At 40.7% G+C, this 18,622-nt stretch overlaps 1 protein-coding gene across 10 annotated transcripts in view; it reads right to left on the bottom strand.

Moving 5' to 3' along the window:
• Positions 1 to 18,622, bottom strand: part of LOC124555432 (pumilio homolog 3-like) — a 208,254-nt gene that overhangs the window by 68,236 nt on the left and 121,396 nt on the right. For all 10 annotated transcript variants that reach the window (XM_047129338.1, XM_047129336.1, XM_047129335.1 and 7 more), the window contains one exon: positions 8,165 to 8,319. In XM_047129338.1, the coding sequence (XP_046985294.1) occupies positions 8,165 to 8,319 (155 nt within the window). The remainder of the gene's footprint in view (positions 1 to 8,164; positions 8,320 to 18,622) is intronic.

The raw sequence follows: 18,622 nt of genomic DNA, 5'->3' as shown, positions 1-18,622 counted from the left end.
CTGTAAGCTGGAGGCTTTCTTAGTAGAAGTGGAACTTTCCAGAAGCAGCAAATCATCACTGTGAAGTGTAGTGCATGGCTTCTGCATGAGATATTTCCAAAAAAAAAAAAAAAAAAAAAAAAAAAAAAAAAAAAAAACTGGAAAAGAGTGACAATGGAGAGTGGTAATATTTTAGCATGGTGCCGTTGATCATTAAGGACAATATCAGTGATTCTTCTCCATGCAGGTACATTAGCAGTGAATAAAATTGTTGATTACCACAAAGAAATAGACACGAGAGACATTTCAGCAGTGGTTCCAGGACTCACTGTTGAAAAATTTATGCAAAACTTCAGTAACAGTTATGGGCAATGTCTCGTATCGTTCAACTAACCTTGATACAGCACCTATTCTAGAAAACAAAACAGTATCAACTGGCTACAAGGAAAAAACATTCCTGTACCAGATAACTGCATAAAGGGTGAATTACTGGATCTCGTTGCCCATAATAAACCACCTTTGCCTCTATATGTTGTAGATGAACTGGCAAAAAAGATGGCCATAAGGTCATCAGACGGCTACCTTATTACTGACTTTTCAATCACATTGAACTCATCTTGGTTCAAGGGGGTTATGTGGCAAGAAACAATAAAAAATGTACTCTGTCACAAGTGCAAAAATTGACAAGGGATACTAAAAACCAAACTTTGTCGTCAGATTGCCATAACGGTGTAAGACACATGAAGGAAGTAATAATGAAAGCATGGAAGAATGAATGTGAAGTGGAAAATACCAATGGACAACTTATTATTTCATTAAATTCTGTCAGCAGTTCTAGCTCTGAAAAAAAAAAAAAAAAAAAAAAAAAAAAAATTCTCCTTGACAACTCCTTTCATCCTATAGAATGATTTCTATTTTTATTTTCAAAGAAAATTCTGCACTGGCTGTATGATGATTTTTCATTAAATCTGCAACCGGTTTCGTACCACTTATTGGTGCATCCTTAGGCAATATTTATAACATAGTAACGTTGAAAATTGCCCTGTAGCCACTCCCCACCATTCACGTCCAATATACTGATGGTAAAAGCGGTAGCTAAAAATTAAAAATCTGTTTTAAAAAATTTTTAAATGATGGGAGCGGCAATGACCGTGCAAGTTGAGAGGAGCCGCGTTGCAGTGGACACGGTCTGACTGACTGCCATAATGTGTAAAAGGTGGTGGGTAGGAATTACACACACACACACACACACACACACACACACACACACACACACACATGTCCCTGTATATCCAAAAATTAAAAATTAAAAAAAAAAATTAAATCAAAAACTTATAAATGTTCAGCATGTAGCCATTTTTTACAAATTAATTTGTGATGAGAATGCCAACTGATTCATTCCACCTCATTACAATTTATCATGCAAAGTGAGACTTGTAACATGAAACTAGCACAGATCACAGTGAAAGTGAATCATCCATAAGTGGCGTTCATCTGTTAGTGGTATAGTGTTTTACTGAAAGTTCATTGTGTTCACATCTTACAACTTTTTCTACTTATTTAGATAAACTGTTACCTTGTGACATGTATGTGAGTGTATGCTCATCCTACTGCTGTTATTGGCCTTTAAATGTTTGATTACAGTACTGTATGCATCAGTGTCCCTATAGCTGCTGCGGTCACCACTCCTGCCAGTATGCTGACAAAGACAGCTGGTTAGTTTTTGTTTTCCATTTACTTTTTGTGCAACTAGCCATCACATGGGCACACTGCATGTTCTGTACAAGAAAGCAGCTTTGTTCTCCACCAGTGACATTTGCCAATCACAAAGTTATTTTAATCAAAATACAACATTTCGCCCCCACAAACTCAATATTATTACAGTTGTTAAGCTTGGCAACTGGGAACTTTAAAGACCATGTAAATGATGGGAAGTGTTACTGGTGATGTTATATAATGAACTCTGTATTTAACCGTAACATTTGTAAATTCACAGTAGTGAAATTTATTTCAAACTGTTACTGTGTTTGGTCCTCCATTTCTGGATCTCAGTCATTTTCTGTGTATTGGCACACATATGAAAAAATCCATTGTCTTTATTTCATCATTCACACTAGACTAATGTTTGAATATCAGGCAGTGTTATAACATAATATTAAGCATACTGTTGGCTGCAATACTGGATAGTTATTTCAACTTTAAGAATACTCTAAGATAATTAAACTTTTTCCCTATTTTACTTGAAATTACATAGTTGGACAGTAGATCCTTTCAGTATGAAACAATTCAATTAAAGTGGCACTTTCTACATTGAACAAGGAAAAAAAGATATATATGAATATTCATTTCAAAATTTCACTATTTTAACTATAATGTTCTGTTTAATACAAAGGGAACCACTTGCCAATGTCCATAGTGTAAATGTTTACTGCTTAACAAAATAAGTATAATAAAGATTAGGATTTAATGCTCCTCTGATGACAGGATCAGTAGAGTCTACAGAGAGTTCACACTCACATTGTACACAGAAAGGGAAGGGGGCTCAGCTAAGGCCTTTTCAAAAAAGGAACCATCATGGCATTTGTCATAATCAGTTTTGAGAGACTACTTAAAACCTGAGTCTGAACAGCAGAAAAGTAGAATTGTTAGTTCACATTACATGTTTCCATGTATGAGTAATTTAAGCATTGTGCTATTTGCAACAGTGGAGCCTTTTCTTTGCATTCACCTGATTAGCTAGTAGCAGTTCTATCATGAATGTTTCTTTGTATAGCTTTAAAAGATGCTTTTTAGCTCAGCAACCACTTTTGTGACAATGGTCATCTTATTAGAGGCAAAAATATATCTGGAAAGTCCCATCTATATTGTTCAGCTCCTTTCAGACTATTTTGATTTTTGGACAAAAATTCCTCACAAGTTCTGTATGTGTTCATTGCACTACATTAAATTGTTGTTGACAGCCCCAGAAGACTTGCAACAATTGTCACACATGTGCTAATTAAGAAGACACCAACTAATTTCTGTAATATCTGACATAACATTAGACCAATACAACAACACAATATTCTGAAACACAGTGGTAGCTAATAACACTTCCAGAGATGTTACTATATAAGAGCAAAACAAAAGACAATATTAGTGTCCGACAGGAAAGGCAGAAAACAATCTGCATAAATAACGGTTTTATGTCAAGACGTTAATTTTATTTCCTCCAGCCTTATGCTCTGTTCAACAACAGAGCATCAAAGTTCAGGTAGCAAGAGTTTAGAGGATACACATGTCCTTCCCACTTTAGAAATGGTATGTATTTTAAATAAGGTGATCATTTAGACATTGGGAGTACACATAGTTTAACCCTTAACTCATGAGGTGTTGTCTCTCAGACAGTGTAAAAAGTTTCTAATTCGCTTTTCAAGATCATTTGTGGCAGAATGCTTCTACACTCCACCAACTCTCCTTACATTGCCAACCCTACAATGTTTTGTCGTCGGTTGTGTTATCGCCTTCTTTGTTTTGTTGACAAGTATTACTGATAGGTATTAGAGTCGCCTAGACCAAGCCTTGTGAACTACGTACCTTTTTTCTTCAGTATTGCAGAAAATGTGTTAGCAGGAATGTGTCAGTTTTAAATTTCCAGAGTCTGCTGAAATTGTTAGTCGGTATCAGTGCTATAGACCAAGAAATAGATGAAAAATATGACAGTTTTACAAATACCAATGATCGCAGTTCTACTGGACAAGAGGATGGATCATTCTAAAGAAGAACTTCAGGACAATCATTCTGGGAATAGGTCTGTTTCATGACAGCACTGAATGTCAATTTTACAGACTTTCTCTTTGCACTTTTTGAGTGGAATTTTTATTTGTAAGTTTAAACCCTGGAATTTAGTTTCAAGTGGAAATATACTTGCTAACAGTGGTAATATAGTTTTTCAGAATGTAAAATTCAGTTGTCTATCAGTCCATTTCTGTGTAATATTTAAAAAATCGCACAAAAGTATGTGAAATTGTGTGATAAAAAGTAAAATGCAGCAGGTTTCATTTAGGGCAATGAATACACATGGAGCATTTAGACAACACTTAAACAATTCTATAAATAAATGTTATATAACATAAATTAAAAATTTCAAATGATTATGCCTTAAATCTTGGTTTAAACATAGGTGTCCCAGAGACAGCAACTCACAGTATATGTTATGGAAAAGTCCTCTCGTGATTTAAGGGTTAAATAGTGGCTAAGTGATAATGAAGACAAACAGTTTGAAAGACGAATGTTTCAGCATTGTGTTACAGTGTGGAGGGTGTGCCTACTGAATGCAGAACTAAGCATTACAAGGCCCAGTTTAACAACAGATACAGCTCAACTAGAATTAACAAATACAGTAGGTCTACAACACTAAGTAATATAATTAACAGATGAGCATTTGATCATTTGATTTTAAGATTGATTTATGATGAATAAGTTTGTTATGAAGTTATAAAGTTGATTCCATATTGCTAACTGTACGTGAACCTGCATCCTTATCAAGATGAACCCAGACACAAGCAAACTGCCCCAGCCAAGGAGTGAGCTTATACATTTCAGTCACAGTAAATTTGATCTTCCAAAACTGAAAACATTTATGAGAAATACATTGAAATAGTGAGATACATACATTAAAACCCTGTATTACGAAACACACTTTTAAGAAATCTGTATGTCAGTCCAGTGAAAATATCATAAGAACAAAGTTACAGACAGCTGATTTTAATAAACCTACCTTTTTAGAACAGAATTCCTCTTAAGGGGTAAATAAGAAACTATTTGCGAATTATACATCATTTTTTATGAATTCCTAATGTCTGCGAGTTTGAAGCTGTTGCCGGATGGACTGGCCGAGTGGTTCTAGGTGCTACAGTCTGGAACCGCGCGACCGCTACAGTCACAGGTTCGAATCCTGCCTCGGGCATGGATGTGTGTGATATCCTTAGGTTAGTTAGGTTTAAGTAGTTCTAAGTTCTAGGGGACTGATGACCTCAGCAGTTAAGTCCCATAGTGCTCAGAGCCATTTGAACCATTTGAAGTTGTTTATGTCTTTCTTTCTTTTTCTTTGAACAAGTTTTGTTATGTAACTACTTTGATAAATTGCAGAAAACGCAAATGATTCTTTTGGTCAATACGTGGATATTAGTTTTTAAGGCAATAATTTATAGTTTCATTTTATGGAATTTATGATAAATCTATAGTCTCAAATTAGGCCCTATCACTGCAAGTGCCAACTGCAGAATCATACAACCTGTAGTCCCCAGACTTCAGGTCACAGATGCAGTTGATCTTGGACTTAAAAGACATGACTTTCTTAGTAGACAAATAGGATGCTGAGAAAAGGTGGTGGTGGTGGTGGTGGTGGTGGTGGTGGTGGTGGTGGTGGTGGTTAGTGTTTAACATCCCGTCGACAACGAGGTCATTAGAGACGGAGCGCAAGCTCGGGTTAGGGAAGGATTGGGAAGGAAATCGGCCGTGCCCTTTCAAAGGAACCATCTCGGCATTCGCCTGAAACGATTTAGGGAAATCACGGAAAACCTAAATCAGGATGGCCGGAGATGGGATTGAACCGTCGTCCTCCCGAATGCGAGTCCAGTGTGCTAACCATTGCGCCACCTCGCTCGGTATGTTGAGAAAACATTCAAATATGGCAGCAGTTATTGTTCTGTGAAACATATGTAAATACAGGAAAATAGTCCTGAGCCAAGACAGGAAACCAATCATAACATATTTAGAAGTGGCAATTTCTACCCAGATTTGCATTCCTACCAATCAACATGATCTGACATCACAGGCACTCAGTTACAATGACATCAAAGTAAGTAAATTCATAATATTATGTTGTTCATCAAAATGCTTAATCATATATTTCTGATTATACTGTACAAATACAATCAGGAAAACAAAGCAAAGAATATTTACTAATTACAGGGTACTGTAAGTTAACAATTATTCCCAGTGATGAAGACAATCTTAATGTTAAAATCTCAGTCATAGCAAAGAAATATTACAGAGGCCCATACTCTGTGTGGATTATTGAAAAATAATGTATTCCTAAATGATGAAAATAAAGGATTTTCTACATTGAAGAACCTTCAAGCAGCATAAACATTTAAAAACCATCCTCCTAAAATTGTTGAATACAATGAGAAAACATCCCCATAGGCAGGAATGTAGTATGGCAAAAAGCACAACATTTGCACTACACATCAAGGCTGAATATTCAGGATTTAAAATGGCTCACTGGAGTGATTAAAATAAATCAGAATCAAACACAGAACTTTATATAATTTAATGGAGGCAAAGAAAGAAGGACAACACTGTTTTCTTTTAATAATGAACCTTCCACCATTAATAGCTACAATGCTTAGAATTACCCAGTGTTTGAAGAACATAAATGCACTACTTTGCACTTATCTTGTTAACACCAATACCTGGATGGCTGCAGTAACTTTTTCTGGGATTTCTTAGAAGATTGGCTGTCACAATGAGTGCAGAGGAAGAAAACTCAATCACATTATTGACACTAACCCTTCACATTTCCCAGGCATGTTAATGTTGATGACAGAAAGAGTAAAAGTAACAAGATGCCTCATAGTTCAGGCACTGAGTCATCGATAGGTGCCTAAACGAGACTTAGAACATTGCTAAGCTTTTGGGTTAGTTGTTCTTAAGAGCTAACATACATATACAAAGACATACAGCTGGATGGCTACATTGTCCTGGCCAACTAAGATGTGCCAGCACTGCAGCTTGACTATTTTTCCATGCTAATTGCCCATCATAGGCTGTTTGTGAACCTACTCTCTAACACCTAAGCACAAAATAGCTGTTGAGTAGAGATTAATTTCAGTTCCTGGGAGAAATGAAGTAACGAAAATGAGTATTTTAAAGTCTATGTACATGCATGTTGTTCCATGGAATCCAGTTATGACAGAGACTGTGTCGAATAGTTTTGCAAATCCAGAATGAAATTTTCACTCTGCAGCAGCATGTACGCCGATATGAAACTTCCTAGCAGATTAAAACTGTGTGTCTGACAGAGACTCAAACTCAGGACCTTTGCCCTTTGTGGGGAAGTGCTCTACTGACTGAGCTACTGGAGCATGACTCATGGCCCATCCTCATAGCTTTGCTAGCGGTGGTAAAGATGTGAGGATGGGTCGTGAGTCGTGCTCAGGTAGCTCAGTCAGTAGAGCACTTACTCACAAAAGGTAAAGACCTCAATTTCGAGTCTCTGCCTGGGACACAGTTTTAATATTCCAGAAAGTTTCAGTTTTGCAAATGCTGGTTACGTTACAGCATTGGTAGCAGAAGACAATAGTGACAAGAATGGGATGCCACCACTCATCCTTCATCAAGTGTGTCATTTCTTGTGTTGACACACACTTCCACACCTAAGATGGGCAGTCAGTGAGATGTGCCATGCTCCCGTGAAGTTCATGTCAGAGACAACACACTGCTGTCCAGGGAACAAGTATGCATTTGCAACCTCAGCTACAGAGGCAGGTTCCTTATGAAGGAACAAATTGAAATAGACAAAAGGTGCTGTTGCTCATGCAGACGTGGATAAAGTTTCAGCTGTGCAAAGACTTGAAACTATTGGGAGCAATTTTCCTCCTCCATTGGAGATAAGTGAGTTCTTGCCAGTATCGACCAGCTGGAGAAACACCATTATCAGACACACACACACACACACACACACACACACACACACACACACACACACACACGTTTCCTTATTCTGCCAAACAACACATTACATTTCCTTGTTCCGCCAAACAGTTCAAAATGAGACTGTAGCTCGAAGTTATTTGTGTAGAAGGGCAATAAAGAATTGTAGTGAACATGGTCCATTTGCCAAGCATTCCCTGCATGTATCTTTATACTATGAAGCAGTCCTGGTGTGTTCACAATCGTGAGTCAAAGGAAATTTAACATCTGAATTATTTTCTTCCACTGTAAATAATCAAATGTAAAGGGTCAACTGAAGACTTTTGCACTCAGCACTATGTGAACTCACTGATTCCATGTAAACATCAACTTACAGATAATAAACACTAGATTACATTGTAATTTCTTTCCAAGATTGCAACTCTACACAATTCAGAAACTTTTCACATTTGGAAGATGATAATATCATTTTGATAACAGTACTTACTTAACAGATATGGAATCTCCCATCTTCAAAAGACTCAGATATGATGATGAAAAATGGCGTGGACTTCTTGGTGCCAGTATATGCATAATAATTTTCCACCCATAGTTACTGTCAACAAACTCTCTCACATCTTTAAGAACATCTTTCACAAGTGTCTGTAAATACAAATAAAATAAGATTTTAATATAAATACCACAGTATCCCACAAGAACAACCATACATACATTTGTATATGCTGAGAAAAGAATCATGAAAGTAGGTTTTATAAACACAAGAGGCCTTGAAAAATCAGTGTGTTTCTCAGAGATAATATAATGACAAGACATGAGTGTTGAAAACCCAATTCTGACTTGCAACACTTTTCCAGTGACAGACGTGGACCTGTCCATAATTTTTGGGTAGTTAAATGTAGATTAAAACTGCAGAAAAATTGCAAACAGGTAGGAAATAAATCGAGACAGAATGCAAATGAATTGAAAAAATGAATGGTTCCTCAGAGATTAAAAGGATAAAATAGGTAACAAGTGACAAACAGGGAAAAGGAATACAAAAGAAGATGGATGGATAGCTTTGAGAGATGAAATAGTGAAGGAAACTGAAGATCAAAAGGAAGCTGAAGATCAAACAGACAAAAGTAGAAATCTCTGGATAACAAACCAGATATTGAATTAAGCTGATGAAAGGAGGAAATATACCATCACAGCAATTGAAGCAAAGAAAATGGAATACTGATGTCTAAAAAATGTGACTGACAGAAAGCACAAACCGGCTAAGCATGAATGGCTAGAAGATGAATGCAAGGCTATAGAAGGCATGAACGACTATGAGAAAAAATACATGCCACATACAGGAAAATGAGAGAAACCTTGGGAGAAAAGAGAAGCAGCTGTATGAATATTAGGAGCTCGAATGAGAAGCCAGTACTAAGCAAAGAAAGAGTAAGTGAAAGGAATAAACACAAGCACTACACAAGGGAAATGGATTTGAAGATAATATTATAGAAACAGAAGAGGAAGTAGATGAAGATGAGATGGGAGATAAAATGCTGCAAGAATAATGTGACAAAGCACTGAAAAATCTACCAAGTAGACAACATGGCAATAGGATTTTGTTGGAAGGAAACATTCCACGTGGGAAAAATTATATATAAAAACAAAGATGAGGTGACTTACCGAACAAAAGCGCTGGCAGGTCGATAGACACACAAACAAACACAAACATACACACAAAATTCAAGCTTTCGCAACAAACTGTTGCCTCATCAGGAAAGAGGGAAGGAGAGGGGAAGACGAAAGGAAGTGGGTTTTAAGGGAGAGGGTAAGGAGTCATTCCAATCCCGGGAGCGGAAAGACTTACCTTAGGGGGAAAAAAGGACAGGTATACACTCGCACACACGCACATATCCATCCACACATACAGACACAAGCAGACATATTTAAAGACAAAGAGTTTGGGCAGAGATGTCAGTCGAGGCGGAAGTGCAGAGGCAAAGATGTTGTTGCATGACAGGTGAGGTGTGAGTGGCGGCAACTTGAAATTAGCGGAGATTGAGGCCTGGTGGGTAACGGGAAGAGAGGATATATTGAAGAGCAAGTTCCCATCTCCGGAGTTCGGACAGGTTGGTGTTGGTGGGAAGTATCCAGATAACCCGGATGGTGTAACACTGTGCCAAGATGTGCTGGCCGTGCACCAAGGCATGTTTAGCCACAGGGTGATCCTCATTACCAACAAACACTGTCTGCCTGTGTCCATTCATGCGAATGGACAGTTTGTTGCTGGTCATTCCCACATAGAATGCATCATAGTGTAGGAAGGTCAGTTGGTAAATCATGTGGGTGCTTTCATACGTGGCTCTGCCTTTGATCGTGTACACCTTCCGGGTTACAGGACTGGAGTAGGTGGTGGTGGGAGGGTGCATGGGACAGGTTTTACACCGGGGGCGGTTACAAGGATAGGAGCCAGAGGGTAGGGAAGGTGGTTTGGGGATTTCATAGGGATGAACTAACAGGTTACGAAGGTTAGGTGGACGGCGGAAAGACACTCTTGGTGGAGTGAGGAGGATTTCATGAAGGATGGATCTCATTTCAGGGCAGGATTTGAGGAAGTCGTATCCCTGCTGGAGAGCCACATTCAGAGTCTGGTCCAGTCCCGGAAAGTATCCTGTCACAAGTGGAGAACTTTTGTGGTTCTTCTGTGGGAGGTTCTGGGTTTGAGGGGATGAGGAAGTGGCTCTGGTTATTTGCTTCCGTACCAGGGCGGGAGGGTAGTTACGGGATGCGAAAGCTGTTGTCAGGTTGTTGGTGTAATGGTTCAGGGATTCCGGACTGGAGCAGATTCGTTTGCCACGAAGACCTAGGCTGTAGGGAAGGGACCGTTTGATGTGGAATGGGTGGTAGCTGTCGTAATGGAGGTACTGTTGCTTGTTGGTGGGTTTGATGTGGACGGACGTGTGAAGCTGGCCATTGGACAGATGGAGGTCAACGTCAAGGAACGTGGCGTGGGATTTGGAGTAGGACCAGGTGAATCTGATGGAACCAAAGGAGTTGAGGTTGGAGAGGAAATTCTGGAGTTCTTCTTCACTGCGAGTCCAGATCATGAAGATGTCATCAATAAATTTGTACCAAACTTTGGGTTGGCCGGCCTGGGTAACCAAGAAGGCTTCCTCTAGGCGACCCACGAATAGGTTGGCGTACGAGGGGGGCCATCCTGGTACCCATGGCTGTTCCCTTTAATTGTTGGTATGTCTGGCCTACAAAAGTGAAGAAGGTGTGGGTCAGGATGAAGCTGGCTAAGGTAATGAGGAAAGAGGTTTTAGGTAGGGTGGCAGGTGATCGGCGTGAAAGGAAATGCTCCATCGCAGCGAGGTCCTGGACGTGCGGAATATTTGTGTATAAGGAAGTAGCATCAATGGTTACAAGGATGGTTTCCGGGGGTAACAGATTGGCTAAGGATTCCAGGCGTTCGAGAAAGTGGTTAGTGTCTTTGATGAAGGATGGAAGACTGCATGTAATGGGTTGAAGGTGTTGATCTACATAGGCAGAGATACGTTCTGTGGGAGCTTGGTAACCAGCTACAATGGGGTGGCCGGGATGATTGGGTTTGTGAATTTTAGGAAGAAGGTAGAAGGTAGGGGTGTCGGTGGGGTCAGGAGGTTGATGGAGTCAGGTGAAAGGTTTTGCAGGGGGCCTAAGGTTCTGAGGATTCCTTGAAGCTGCACTTGGACATCGGGAATGGGATTACCTCGGCAAACTTTGTATGTGGTGTTGTCTGAAAGCTGATACAGTCCCTCAGCCACATACTCCCGACGATCAAGTACCACGGTCGTGGAACCCTCGTCCGCCGGAAGAATGACGATGGATCGGTCAGCCTTCAGATCACGGATAGCCTGGGCTTCAGCAGTGGTGATGTTGGGAGTAGGATTAAGGTTTTTTAAGAAGGATTGAGATGCAAGGCTGGAAGTCAGAAATTCCTGGAAGGTTTGGAGAGGGTGATTTTGAGGAAGAGGAGGTGGGTCCCGCTGCGACGGAGGACGGAACTGTTCCAGGCAGGGTTCAATTTGGATAGTGTCCTGGGGAGTTGGATCATTAGGAGTAGGATTAGGTTCAATTTTCTTCGTGGCAAACCTCTCTCCCAATCCAAAACCTGTGTCCTATCCAAAGCCCTCACCTTCAGCCCCACTCCCAGATTCAACCAAACAGCCCTCGTCAAAGATTTACTGTCCTACTCTCGTACTCTCTGCTGGAAATATCACTTTGCCACGAAGAAAAATGAACCTAACCCTACTCCTAATGATCCAACTCCCCAGGACACTATCCAAATTGAACCCTGCCTGGAACAGTTCCGTCCTCCGTCGCAGCGGGACCCACCTCCTCTTCCTCAAAATCACCCTCTCCAAACCTTCCAGGAATTTCTGACTTCCAGCCTTGCATCTCAATCCTTCTTAAAAAACCTTAATCCTACTCCCAACATCACCACTGCTGAAGCCCAGGCTATCCGTGATCTGAAGGCTGACTGATCCATCGTCATTCTTCCGGCGGACGAGGGTTCCACGAGCGTGGTACTTGATCGTCGGGAGTATGTGGCTGAGGGACTGCGTCAGCTTTCATACAACACCACATACAAAGTTTGCCAAGGGAATCCCATTCCCGATGTCCAGGCGGAGCTTCAAGGAATCCTCAGAACCTTAGGCCCCCTGCAAAACCTTTCACCTGACTCCATCAACCTCCTGACCCCACCGACACCCCTACCTTCTACCTTCTTCCTAAAATTCACAAACCCAATCATCCCGGCCACCCCATTGTAGCTGGTTACCAAGCTCCCACAGAACGTATCTCTGCCTATGTAGATCAACACCTTCAACCCATTACATGCAGTCTTCCATCCTTCATCAAAGACACTAACCACTTTCTCGAACGCCTGGAATCCTTAGCCAATCTGTTACCCCCGGAAACCATCCTTGTAACCATTGATGCTACTTCCTTATACACAAATATTCCGCACGTCCAGGACCTCGCTGCGATGGAGCATTTCCTTTCACGCCGATCACCTGCCACCCTACCTAAAACCTCTTTCCTCATTACCTTAGCCAGCTTCATCCTGACCCACAACTTCTTCACTTTTGTAGGCCAGACATACCAACAATTAAAGGGAACAGCCATGGGTACCAGGATGGCCCCCCTCGTACGCCAACCTATTCATGGGTCGCCTAGAGGAAGCCTTCTTGGTTACCCAGGCCGGCCAACCCAAAGTTTGGTACAGATTTATTGACGACATCTTCATGATCTGGACTCACAGTGAAGAAGAACTCCAGAATTTCCTCTCCAACCTCAACTCCTTTGGTTCCATCAGATTCACCTGGTCCTACTCCAAATCCCACGCCACTTTCCTTGACGTTGACCTCCATCTGTCCAATGGCCAGCTTCACACGTCCGTCCACATCAAACCCACCAACAAGCAACAGTACCTCCATTATGACAGCTGCCACCCATTCCACATCAAACGGTCCCTTCCCTACAGCCTAGGTCTTCGTGGCAAACGAATCTGCTCCAGCCCAGAATCCCTGAACCATTACACCAACAACCTGACAACAGTTTTCGCATCCCGTAACTACCCTCCCGCCCTGGTACGGAAGCAAATAACCAGAGCCACTTCCTCATCCCCTCAAACCCAGAACCTCCCACAGAAGAACCACAAAAGTGCTCCACTTGTGACAGGATACTTTCCGGGACTGGACCAGACTCTGAATGTGGCTCTCCAGCAGGGATACGACTTCCTCAAATCCTGCCCTGAAATGAGATCCATCCTTCATGAAATCCTCCTCACTCCACCAAGAGTGTCTTTCCGCCGTCCACCTAACCTTCGTAACCTGTTAGTTCATCCCTATGAAATCCCCAAACCACCTTCCCTACCCTCTGGCTCCTATCCTTGTAACCGCCCCCGGTGTAAAACCCTCCCACCACCACCTACTCCAGTCCTGTAACCCGGAAGGTGTACACGATCAAAGGCAGAGCCACGTGTGAAAGCACCCACGTGATTTACCAACCGACCTGCCTACACTGTGATGCATTCTATGTGGGAACGACCAGCAACAAACTGTCCATTCGCATGAATGGACACAGGCAGACAGTGTTTGTTGGTAATGAGGATCACCCTGTGGCTAAACATGCCTTGGTGCACAGCCAGCACATCTTGGCACAGTGTTACACCGTCCGGGTTATCTGGATACTTCCCACCAACACCAACCTATCCGAACTCCGGAGATGGGAACTTGCTCTTCAATATATCCTCTCTTCCCGTTACCCACCAGGCCTCAATCTCCGCTAATTTCAAGTTGCCGCCACTCATACCTCACCTGTCATTCAACAACGTCTTTGCCTCTGCACTTCCGCCTCGACTGACATCTCTGCCCAAACTCTTTGTCTTTAAATATGTCTGCTTGTGTCTGTATATGTGTGTATGGATATGTGTGTGTGTGTGTGTGTGTGTGTGCGCGCGCGAGTGTATATCCGTCCTTTTTTCCCCCTAAGGTAAGTCTTTCCGCTCCCGGGATTGGAATGACTCCTTACCCTCTCCCTTAAAACCCACATCCTTTCGTCTTCCCCTCTCCTTCCCTCTTTCCTGATGAGGCAACAGTTTGTTGCGAAAGCTTGAATTTTGTGTGTATGTTTGTGTTTGTTTGTGTGTCTATCGACCTGCCAGCGCTTTCGTTTGGTAAGTCACATCATCTTTGTTTTTAGATATATTTTTCCCACGTGGAATGTTTCCACTCATACCTCACCTGTCATTCAACAACATCTTTGCCTCTGCACTTCCGCCTCGACTGACATCTTTGCCCAAACTCTTTGTCTTTAAATACGTCTGCTTGTGTGCGTTCACCGTATGCCGCTGTGTAAGGCGGGTGACCTTGAGCGGGACTTAGCCGCAGAACGAGGCTGTGGCGCTCAATTCAAATGGGCTGGGTAACACGCTCCCTAGTATTACTAGGAGCGTGTTGCTGGAAAACTCACTTCCTGTTGTGCAACGGCGCTGATAACTGGCGCGGTGACGTCTTATCAGTGGCATCATCCGGTACTGAGGCAGCTGCAGGCTCATTCGACTCAAGGCAGCCACAGCGAGCAGACAGCCATGCCGTACCAACGCAGAAGATACATGAGGAGGAGCAGACTTCCAGTTTACAAGACAGTGGACACCTTTCAATTACACCAAATGAGACTGGTCAACAGGAGCTACTGCAAGGACCTATTACTTTTGTTGGTTGCAAGATTCAATTTTCTTGCACTACAACAGAAGTAGTTAGTGGTAATTCATGGTTAACAATTGCTATTGTGAGAGGTACTGACAAACCTCTTCAAGGATTGGAGGCCTACAATGAGAGAGAAGAGATAGCAGTTTGATGCAACTCTAAAATATTCTCAATAAAATCAATTTTGAAGTTACCCGATGATCTTTAATAATCTAATGTATGGTCAATTTTTCAAGAGGAAGCATGGCTCTAAGGTAGAATGCTTGCCTGCCATATGAAGGGCCTGTGTCTGACTCCTGTCTGATAAAACATTTTTAAACAAAGGTGCATGGTCTATGAACATTTTCATGAAGTGTATAATACCCAAAGACGAAAAAATTAATCTGTAAAGCTTCTTTTTTAAAAAAGTTAAACCATCTTTATTAAATACCATTTACAAGCAAAGGTTTGGTAATTAAAAATTTCTATTTGCCATGAAAATTGGATTTTCATGTGCGACACATAATTAGACAACCAAATATCGTGTTTTGATCAATTTTCTGTTTCGATGATGTAGATATTCAAACTTAACAGAGAAAAGGAAAACATTATGACCAAAATAAGGCTAACCAGTGATCCAGTGATTACCAGCCTCAAGGGTTACCAATCTGTTTCCATCTTTATGTATTTTATGCTCAGGGGAAACTCTCATCGAACTTACACCTTTGTTTAAAAATTTTTTGAGAATCAAACACAGGCCCAGCAGCCACACATTCTACCATAGAATCTTGCTAAGTGTTGAACCATGTGCCTTAAATTAGGATGTTAAAGACACTCAGAAAACTTTAAAAGTCTATTTTTCCAGAATTTATGGAAGTTGCATTGAAGTGCTTTGGTGGATTGATATTCGAGGTCTGACCTTCATGTACCATAACTATAAAAAAAAATAAAAATAAAAAAAAAATCTGATCGCCACACCATTTCCTTGTAAGTTAAAACACTGCATCTGGAGTTTTGTATCTGCAGAGCTGTGACAATGCTGCAAAACTGTCCTCTCAGCACAGAGGTCATTACTCCACTTGACGGTGGGTGATCTAATGGGAATTCAGGAAGCTGGACCCTGGAAGAGGAAAAACTCGATGTGGGTGTCAATCTGCAAGGGAGCAAAGAATCCATTCATCACATGGAGAATGGCACACAGAAAAGTACAAAACATGACTAGTGCAAGTGACCAAAACAACTAACACATGGAACCAAGAGGTCGTCGGCACGCTGCGAAATCCAGGTCCATCTCAGTCAATCTCAGCATAAGAAGTGACTGGCCTGGCATACCACCGCTGACAAGTAAACACCTGGATCAGCAGTTCTGCATGTACAACACTCCATACTCGCCATTTGTGACAGCTTTCTGCAATAATCTGCCACGAGATCCATGTGAACTCATCTGCGCCCATATATAAGTCCACTGGTGGGGATATCAAATGAAGTTGAAGACACTTTCCCCCTTAGCAATTTTGCAAGGAGAATAACATTGTACAAATCACTAAGGGTCCCACAAAGAAATTTAATCGTGCCCTCAGAAGTAAAACTGATAACTGTAGTTACATTTTAACTGGAAAAAAAACATTATGCCAAGATGATGAATACTCGAAAATAGATTATCACTAAATTACAAACTAAGTAAGTTGTTAAATAAGACATTGAAAGAGGTGTTGGTTTATGAGAGCCCCAATGAATATAAAAAATAGTTAAGAACTTACACATTTTCTGAAGGAGATCCAGATACCCAATGAACTGGTGTTAGCATTCTTTGATATATCGAACCTCTATATGAACATACCAATTGGGGAGTGTCTTAAAATAATAAAGAATAATTTGTTAATTCATTGTAAGTTAAGTCATGGAGAAATTGTTGAGCTGATTGAGCTGCTTGAATTACCACTGTCTTATAATTGTTTCTAATTTAATAATAAATTTTACCACCAAAATGAGGGATTAGCCATGGTAAAAAAAAAAAAAAAAGAAAGAAAGAAAGAAAGAAAGAAAAAAACATGAAACATATGCTTTAAATGTTACATAGATGACATCATCATCCTGATAAAGGGTAGTGAAGTAGATGTTCAGAATTATAAACAACTTAGAGCTGAATGCATAGGAAAATACTGTTTACATTAGAAATGGCAAAAAGATAATGCCATAAATTATTTGGATATCACCATTAAGAAACAGAATGGTAAGCATGCCTTCAGCACATTATGGAAACAACGAATACTGATATGATTATTAACGCTTCTTCATGTCATCCATTGCATTATAAAATGGCTTATTTTGATACAATTTTTTACAGAATGTTAAGGTTACCACTGGATGCCAAAGCGTAGAACATGCATTGGCAACATTAAAACATATCACTGTAGCTACTGGCTATTCTCAGGGCTTAGTCGAAGTTCTTTATGGAAAACTAAAAAAGGAAGTTAAGATGAAAGGATACACTTACTTCATGTCAACGCAAAAAGCTAAAGCCTTAATTAAAATACATTCCCATGTCATAAAGAGGGAAGTTAACAGGACAAAACTGAATGGCGCTTCTGGAAGTCAAATGTAATTCCTGCATTTAAAACTTCCCATTCGTTAAAGTCTAAATTAAGACACAAAATCAAGATGTGTGATGACAGATATAATAGAACAGATGTTTACAGATTAAACTGCGGCAAGTGCAGTGGTTTCTATGTGGGACAGACGCATAGGTCATTTTTTATGAAATTTAAGGAACACATTTGTCCTCGTAATAAAACCACTTTCAGAGATCATTTCAGAGATAGGAAGCACAGCATTACAGATATGTGACGCCATTGACCCATTCCCATTAATCTGCTGAGAGTATAGGGGATACTCACAGATGAAGCAAAGCTAATTTGCTACCGCCACACTTTTAGTGTATCCTTTTCACAATATTAAGGTCTTATTTCTGGCAAGAAGGCAAAGTTCTTCCAAAAAGAGAGAATTTGTTATTTTATTTATGTCATAACAGCACACTATAACAATATTTTCTTCCCCTCTCATGTAAACAGGCTATATTCAACTCATCTGGTTATCTGTCTGAAGAGTAATATAACCTCTGGAAGTACACAGACAGCTGAGAGATACAGCAGTGCCTACTCACCTAGCTTCCTTCTGTCGATGAAGTCAGAGTATGTTCACAGCAGGTACCAGAAGATATGAAGGTTATTCGGAAAGTACAGTCCAAATCGCCATAGCTAACTCAACGACACACAAACATTAAAATGCGCATGTGCATCGACTCCCAGCCTGCCTTGCTGATTGAATGACACCATTTGCATTGGTATAGTCACATTGTGCTGTTTACAGTGTCAGTTCAAAACGTTTAAAACAAGTGATCAGTCTGCTGACTGTGAAATACAGTCAGGAAATCAGTTTTTCACAGCAAGGAAAGTTGCAGCAGAAATTCATCAACAGATAAGAGAGGTGTATGGCCCCAGTGTGATGAGTGGCAGCAAAATGCTCAAGTGGGTGAAAGTATTCAAGGATGGACAGGAGAATCTCCATGATGAACAGTGATCAGGCTGACCGTCAGGGATCTCAGACAATTGGTCAAAGCCATGGATAAGAAGATACATTAAGACCGGTGATACACAATTATGACTTTAGCATTGGAATTTCCGAATGTGGGTGGAACAGGTTTGCAAAAAATTGTCTTTGAGAAGTTTCAGTTTTGC

The sequence above is a fragment of the Schistocerca americana genome, chromosome X, assembly GCF_021461395.2.
Source record: "Schistocerca americana isolate TAMUIC-IGC-003095 chromosome X, iqSchAmer2.1, whole genome shotgun sequence".
NCBI lineage: Eukaryota > Metazoa > Arthropoda > Insecta > Orthoptera > Acrididae > Schistocerca > Schistocerca americana.
Note: the sequence above shows the minus strand (reverse complement) of the source record. Positions and strands in the feature narration are given on the sequence as shown.